This window comes from Ammospiza caudacuta, chromosome 11, assembly GCF_027887145.1.
Source record: "Ammospiza caudacuta isolate bAmmCau1 chromosome 11, bAmmCau1.pri, whole genome shotgun sequence".
Taxonomy (NCBI): domain Eukaryota; kingdom Metazoa; phylum Chordata; class Aves; order Passeriformes; family Passerellidae; genus Ammospiza; species Ammospiza caudacuta.
This window is the reverse complement of record NC_080603.1, coordinates 3,913,148-3,921,429: the sequence shown is the minus strand read 5'-3', so window position 1 is coordinate 3,921,429 and position 8,282 is coordinate 3,913,148. Positions and strand designations below refer to the sequence as shown.

Genomic DNA, 8,282 nt, shown 5'->3' with positions numbered 1-8,282 from the left:
GGCCCTGCCACACGCACTGTCACCCATCAGAGGAACTGAGGGGTATGGGAAGAAGGGAAGTAGTCTGGCCTGTGAAATGATCTATAGCTCAGGTGATGCCTCCAAGGGCAGAACCCAAGGGCTGCAGTCCCCAATGAGCAGCTGTGTGAGTGCTCATAGCTTTGTGCTGCAACCTTGGGGTGCAGCCACAGCTCACAGCTCACTACAGGCAGAGCTGAAAGCAAGCACTCCGTATACAATGGCAATAAGTATCCAATCCCTGGCTTTGAGAAGGAAAAGAGGAAATTGGGAACTATTTTGGTCTCCTGTGTCACCCACCCCAAGTCATTCTGTGCAGCCAAACCAGATAAAAGGTTTATGACTCTGCCTTTCTTCTCTATCAAGTACTTTGTCTCTTTGGAGTTTGCATTCCTGGAGTTCATTCCCCTCAACAGACTCAAGTGAGACTGTTGTTTGTTACCCGTGTGTCTGCAAGTGTTTGATTTTCACTCTGGTTTTTCAAGAGGAGGAACAATGTAGATACAGATGCCTCTGCTGCTTGTTTTCTGCCCTTGTTGTACTCAGATTAGTTAGATGAGACCTCTGACATGGGTCTTCAAGTGAGATGTTCAAAGCCTGGGGAGAGGAAAGGGCTATGGCTATAAAATTAAAATAAATCCCCAGGAGTACAGGCTGAAATAACCTCGTGCCACATAACCTACTTGGAATCTCTTATGTGTGCAGTACTTTTGCATTTACAAAAGAGTTTTCATTTAAAAATAGGGTAAGTCAGGCTTCATCCAGGGCAGATTTTTCCTCACATATCTCCAGGAATAACAGTATTTCCACATTCCAGAAAGCTCCCAAAGCAAGCTCCAAGGTGAGGTGTATTTTGGGACTCTGTGAGCCTCGGGTTTCTGAACTGTGCATCACTGAGAGATGATGCCAGAGGCCAAAAGGCACAGTGTCATCTGTGAGAGAATTCAGATTTGGACTGTATGGGTGTATCTGACTCAAAGCTGTTAACTTTTGGTGGTAATGGTCTGTCACCTCAGTCATGATCTTCATTACAAAATTCTCCCTGCCTTTGCAGGGATTCTCCCTGTCCTCTCCATCTGCTTTGTCGTATGTCATAGATAAATCTAATTTGGAAGATTTAAGAGGAAATCATAGGGTAATTTCATAGAAAAGCAACTTTTCCCTACTGCCACCCTTCCACACCCCGTGGCTCCTACTTTACAGTCACTTCTCCCATCCCTCAGGAGAACAAGATGTTCTGAAGCAAAGGGGTGAACACCACTTTCCCGTGTAGTTTGGCACATCTGGGTGACTGACTAGTCCAAAAGCTACAATCTCTGATAAAATTTGCTGCGTTTTGGGGGGGGGCGCACTGTGATGGTGTTTATGTGTGGGGTTCCTGCTCTCTTGTAAGGTTTAAGCCCACACAAGTGCTCCAGCCGAGGCATGGGCAGATTCCCTCCCCTTTTTTCAGAGAACAACTGTTCTCCAAAGGCTCGGGAGCGATCGCTGGGTCTTCTGTCTGTCGGGAAACAAGTCAGACGCTGGCCAAAACCCTGCGGGCTCATTTGGGGAAGCACACGGGCATTGCCTGCCACACAGGTGACCACACACGCCTCAGTTCCGTGGGAAGCAGCTCTGAACGCGGCTGGCAGAGCTGCAGAGCACCAGGTTCAGGAGCTGACAGGCTGCTGTATGAAGTAAACTCCAAAGCTGAGAATCTGCCGTAGAGAATTTCCTCTCTTCCCACATGTGCTCTTAAAGGGGCACTTTCAGTCTGCCCAGGACCTTGCTGGGACTCTCCGGCTCTCAGCTTCTCCTCGGCGGTCCAAGTGTGCAATGGTTTCAGTGTCCTGCGCGGCCGTTTCCCAGCCGCCGGGGGAACTCCGGCTCCTCAAGCTCAGCCCCGGGGCTCCGCCGCAGACAAAGAACGAACGGAGGGTTCCGTGAGCGCTGTCCTTGCCGAAGGACGGGGAGCGGCCCCGCGGCTGAGCGCGCCCCGCTGGCCGGGGATGTTCGGTGATGCTCGGCGATGCTTGGTGATGCTCGGGGCCGCTCCGGCCGAGGCTCCGGCGGCTCCGGGCGCTGCGCAGCGCCCGCGGCGGGGTTGCGGGGCGGGGCGGGGGCTGCCGCGGGATTGGCGCGGGCCGCGTGATGCCACGTCCGGCGGGGGAAGCCCTGCCCGCCCGGAGCCGCCCCGCCGCCGCTCGGCGCGCAGGTGGAGCGGTGCCGGCACGGCACAGCCCAGCCCAGCCCAGCCCAGCCCGGCCCGGCCCCGCCGCCGGAGCAGCCCCGCAGCCCGCCCCGCGCCCCGCCCCGCCGCGCTCCGCCCGGCCCGGCGGCGCCGCAGCCGGCAGCATCGCGGCGGGACTGCCCGGGGATGCAGCCGCGCTAAGAACAAAAGCCCTCAGCGCGCTCTCGCTCCGGGGCTTTGAAGCGGCGCGGCCGAACTTGGATCTCTGCTCCAGCCGCGGCGGCGTCCGGGGCTGAACTCGGCGGCGCCTTCTCCCCTCGCGCCGCGGGCAGCCGGGGCTCGCCCGCCCGCCCGCCGCCCTCGCCCGCCCGTCCCGCCGGGGCTGCCCGCGGAGGGACCGCACCCCGCGCCGCGGGACCTTGGCTTTGCCCTTCGCTCGGCAGGTGGCGGGGCCAGCGGAGAAGGATGCGTGTCTTCCCGTGGGGATTTTGGCTGCTGTGTGTCGCCTCCGCCCCGGCTCGCGGTGACAGCGGCAGCAAGGCGAGGAGCTGCGCCGAGGTCCGGCAGCTGTATGGAGCCAAGGGCTTCAGCCTCAGCGGCGTGCCCCAGGCCGAGATCTCCGGTGAGTGCCGCGGCGCCGCTGCCAGCCGGGGGATGCCGGGCACGGCTCGGGAGCCGCGGGCGGGAGCGCTCCGCTCGCCGCCCCACGCTGGAGTTTGGCTCGGGCCGTGGGCGGCAGAACTCGGAGCGAAGCGGAGAGGGTTCCCCAGAGCCGGGCGGGCTCCCCTGGCCCCTCTCGGCACCGCTGGGAGCCTGCCCGCGGTCGGACGGTCTCTGCCGGCGGTGGGGATGCGAACGGAACTGTGAGAGCGGGGGGTGGTCGCACCAAGTGTTCGGCGGTGGCTCTTTCTTTTTTCTCATTGTCTCGTTGCTTCTGTTCTGAGTGCAAGTGAAACGGGTTTCAGGGTTTTGATTGGGAAATCAGGATAATCGGAGTGTAATGGGTTTTGGTGTCTGAGCTGGAAAACGCCATGAGGTTGTGAGAGAGGAATTGATTTATTTAAATCTTCTGGGTGGGAAGCAAACGCGTAAATGGTATTTGCCACTTACTAAAAATGAAGCAGGAGTAAAATGACTGTGTCAAACGTGGAGTGCAGAGGAAACCCGTGCAACCTACATTAGAGCGTGTCCTCTTGCCTTCATTCCGGCTTTGGATGAATCTTGGTTGATTTCCTCCTCTTTGTAGAAACAACTGAAATAGCAAAGAATATTCAAGGTCTGGTTTGTGTTGGGTTTGGATTTGATTTTTTTTTTTTCTCTGAAGGCTTGGGGAAAATATGCTGATGCATTGTAGAGTTTTTTAAATTCTCATCAAAGTTTTGATACACCAACTTGTGACCCATATTCAAGAGCCTTCTTCTCACTTGTGGGGATCTTCCTCCTTCAGACAAAGCATAAAACATGCAGGCGTACGTGCCAGAGCCAACCCACAGGGACACCCCAGTATAACTGCAGTTTGTACTGCACATCTAAGCTACACAATGCCTTATGTTGAATATTTCATCAGGTAATTTTTCAGAGAAACCAATTTGTTGTCTGACCAATGAATGGAGAAGGCTGAACTATATATATGCCTCATAAATGTGAATAAATTAATACCTTCTTTGTCAGCTTACAACTGAGAGTAAATTTCCAAAGTAAAACGAGCAGCCCTCAAAGTTAAACAGTGGGGAGTTTCAGAATCGTTTGAACATCACTATTAATGGAATAGCGCTTGAGCTGAGCAAGAAAGCGTCTTTTTATGAGTTTGCATCTAATTATTGCAGATGTGAATACATTAGCTGTGGTGTTTCAAGTGGGAAGTTCTTGGAAGGCTGAGTGTTTACAAACAGTGCTGGAGGTGGCTGCAGCCTGCACACGGGATAGTACTACGGGCAGGCAGCGAGCTCACGGCAGCAGCTGCGCTACCAGGAGCGCGATCGCAGGTCAGCAGCCAGCTAAACACCTTGTACCTGCGAATTGCTGAGTTCCAGGAGTGTCAGGACACGGATTTCCAGGATCCAGGAGCTCTGGTTCCTGCTGTGTGTTGGTACAAGGATGCACACTGGTGGTCTCAAGGCACAGTGGTTTTAACTTCTATCAAACCGGGCGCCTCTGGCTGTTTCTGTAGACAGGGAAACTCTGTAGATAAATGCCATGAAAACTCGAGGAGTACTGCATGGAAAGTAATTCAAAGAAGGTCCCACACGTAAACCTGCTGCTGCTGCCATTAGCCTGGTGTATAAAACAGCTGCCAGACTTGATGATTTTCATTGGTAATTACCTCCTGACCCATGCACGCTCAGGAACGCACTTCTGTGTTGCTGTATTACTTGCCCAGTGCAGTTAAAGCATCAGTGAGTGTAGATACAACCTTAGAAACCCCTGACAAAGCGCAGTGTTGTGTATCCTCTGTGCTTCTTAGCAGCTGTGCAGGTTAGTGCAAAGGCTGGTGCCAGTTTTGCTGTCTGCAAGAAGAGGAGTCTCAAGAGCCCCCTTGCAGTATCCCCACACGTACAAGTACAGGATCATGCAGTTGATAATTCCACATGTGCTCGTTGCTTCAGGCTGGTTTCAGTGGCAGCAGTTCAGCTTGCTGACCGTGGGGGTTGTCACCTGCATGGAGCCTTGCCAGGTGACCCCACTGACACCTGTGAATGCATCCCTGGGCACACACCTGAGGAGGGGCAGGGGTCTTGTGCCATGTCTCAAGTGAAAGGAGAGGGAAGGGTCTTAGGTTGTGCCAGGGCAAGTTCAGATCAGATATTGAAATGAAATGTTCACAGAAGGAGTAGCCATGCATTAGGATGAGCTGGTGGAGTCACTCAGAGCTGTGGATAAGGGGTTGTTTTGGTAGTGACTGGATGAAATTATATTGAAAGATTCTTCCAACTTTGGTGATTCTGTGATTGGGGAACTTTTGGCAAAGTGAAGAGATGTTGATGAAGTGAGTTTAGTGTTGTCTCCAGTTGGACCTGTGCTGAACTTTCCTGATAATGGCCTTCTCCATGTTTTAAGAGCTTCCCCATGAACCATGTTTTTATTTTATTTCTGAGCTGTCTGGAGACAAAAGCCCTCTCCTTTGTCCCTCTCCTCGCTGTTCCTTCCCTCCATTGCTTGCCCTGAGGCAAAGGGGAACGTTAGTTTTTTAGCCCTGTGTCCTTGTCCCCAAAGCAGTGCTGACCCTGCTCCTGTCTGCCTGTCCCTGGCTCCAGGCACTGCTTGGTGTGTGTTGGTGTCACAGCAGGCCAGCCCAGGAGCCAAAGCCCACAGTGCACCCAGAGCTGCCCTGCAGAAGGAGTTCAGCGAGCTCCCACAGGCAGGCTCTGACTCACACTGACATTGGCTGTGTTTGTGTTGGGTTTAGAACACTTACTGCACGCTTTACACCTTCTAATCTGTATTCTTAGTTATGATTTAAGGGGATTATGAATAACCTAGTGTCTCCACAGCTCACCAGAAGGTAGTCCCTGCTTGTGGCTGCACGGATCAGAAGAGTCACACAGTTATTAGCTGGCTAATAGATAAGCATCTGATGCAGGGATAGACTCTTGGCTTACCAGACTTCTCATGAACCACCTAGACAGGGTTTCCTGGTTTTTTGCTAATGTTGTACAATGCCTTTAACATGTCTAAGCACTTTAAATGTGTCAGGTGCTGTTATTAAGTGTGTTTAGGGAATACACAAGGTGTTATATCTCAGTACTTTGAAGTCAATGGCAAAATTCCCAAACATGAAAGCAGTGTCTGCTCGTGTTAGCAGTCCTGACAGACAGCATGCACCCAGAGTCTTGGGTAAAGATCTGCCTACCAGAAAGTTTCTAATGCTGGGGGAAAAGCCCCCAAACTTGAGTTTGGGAAAGTTACACCACTTGCTCCCATGAGATGTACTACTAAGTCAATCACAGCTTTCCTGCATGCTGGGGAGTGTTCCCACTCTCCTTTTTGATGACCCACACACCCTTTCTCTGATTGCTGCAAAATAAGGGAAACCAGTTTGAGAACTTCCAGTTTTTCTGTTTCCTCTTCATTTTCTGGAGGCAGCAGCTGTTCCTGCTGTCTCTGTGTTTCTGCTGAACTGTCTCATGTTCCACCATCACCCCACTGTGGGTCCCTGCTCCAGGGGTGCTTCTCAGTGCCTGTGTTAGGGGCTGGTTACCTCAGGCTCACAGTGTGCCTTCTGATGGAAAAGAGTGAGCCTACACCACCACAAAATATTGCCTTGTGGAGGGATATCCAGCTTTCTCTGACTGATGGGAGTGTGTCGGGGTTACTGATGTTGGATGGGTGACTGGTCCCCAGTGTCTGGAGCAGAGGTAGTTCCCTCATGAACTTGAGAAGAGCTGAGGGTTCTGATTTCATGTGAATGTGCTTGGCCTTTGTTCTCTGTTTGGTTTGGACTTCTGCTTTGGTTTGTTTATTCCTCAGACTAATTGTCTAGCCACTAGACCTGGCTTGCTGTTAGGTTGATCTTGTTGACATGGGCACTGGGTGCAGGGCAGCCAAAGAAGAGGAGGGTACAGAAAAATCCAGCTGGACTTTGCCAGGCTGTCCATCCAGTCACACATCCCACGCAGATCCTTCCCTGGCTCCCCAGCTGAAAGGAGTCAGAACAATTGTTTTAACCTTTTAGTCCTTTTAGGCTGTGTAATTAGGTTTTCTGATGAAAATATTGTCAAGTGTATGTGTTTGAGCCCTTTAGAGAAGTGTTATCTAAGTAGAGAACAGGTCTGGCAATCAGCTGGGACTTGATCAGGCTCTTGGAAGGGGGTAATGGAACCTCATCTCTTGGAGGATATTTCAGCTGCTGGCCCTTCCAATAGGGGACAAGCCTACATCTATGGTTTGGAACATAAAATCTGGGGCTTCTCCTTTCCCAAGGAAAGAGCTGTACTCATGACTAAAAGGGGCACTCTAGTGCTTTTTGAGGTGGTCATTCCATTTGGGTTGTGATTTCTCAGGATCAGCTCCACAGAGGGCTCCCAGATACAACAGCATCCTGTGAATGAGCTGAATTCCTTTGGGTCAGATCAGAACGGCCTTTGTAGCCTGCTGGCTTTAGAGTGCTATTTCTGATGAGGCAAAAGACAGGGAATTGTGCCTTGTCCTCCATGTGGGAGGTGTTTTGGTGGGACTGTCAGGGGAGGCAGTGAGCAGTGCCCAGAGCGAGCCGGGCGATGTGTGCGCCCTGTACTGGTGCTGCTCGGGCAGGGGATCTGTGCATTGGGATCCCTGCACAGAGCATGTACACTGGGATATTGGGATCCCTGCACAGAGCCTGTACATTGGGATCGCTGTACATTGGGATCCATCCCTGCACAGAGTCTGTACATTGGGATCGCTGTACATTGGGATCCATCCCTGCACAGAGTCTGTACATTGGGATCGCTGTACATTGGGATGGATCCCTGCACAGAGCGCTGCACATTGGGATCGCTGTACATTGGGATCCCCATGCTGTACATTAGGATCACTGTACATTGTGATCCCTGTACACAGCCTATGCATTGGGATTGCTGAACATTGAGATCCCCGCACAGAGTGCTGTACATTGGGATTGCTGTACACTGGGATCCCTGCACAGAGCCTGTACATTGGGATCGCCATGCATTGGGATCCCCGCACAGAGCGCTGTACATTGGGATCCCTGTGCTGCGCATTGGGATCGCTGTGCTGTACACCGGGCTCCCTGCACAAAGCCTGCACATTGGGATCGCTGTGCATTGGGATCGCAGTGCTGTACATTGGGATCCCTGCTCTGCACATCGGGATCCCCGCACGGAGCGCTGCCCTCTAGCGGCATTCCCGGCCCAGGATGCTCCTGCCGGCACCCGCACACTGCTGAGCACTGCTGGCGTTATTTTTAAGAGAATCTGCTCTTCTGTCGCTTGTGAGATGGATGACTAAGCTCTCCACCACGTAATTATCCTTATCAGCTGTGTCTGAAAAAAACCCCTCTATTTCAACAGCTTCTTTTGTTGGTGAAGCAAAAGCCTGCTATTTCTTTTTCCAGAGAATTTGCATGGATGTATTGCTGGAGACACCCACCAGC

At 52.5% G+C, this 8,282-nt stretch overlaps 1 protein-coding gene across 1 annotated transcript in view; it reads left to right on the top strand.

Moving 5' to 3' along the window:
- Positions 1–2,505: 2,505 nt before the first annotated feature.
- GPC1 (glypican 1) overlaps positions 2,506–8,282 on the top strand; it is a 209,843-nt gene continuing 204,066 nt past the window's right edge. The window contains exon 1 of the mRNA XM_058811942.1: positions 2,506–2,813. Within this exon, the coding sequence (XP_058667925.1) occupies positions 2,657–2,813 (157 nt within the window). The 5' untranslated portion in view covers positions 2,506–2,656. The remainder of the gene's footprint in view (positions 2,814–8,282) is intronic.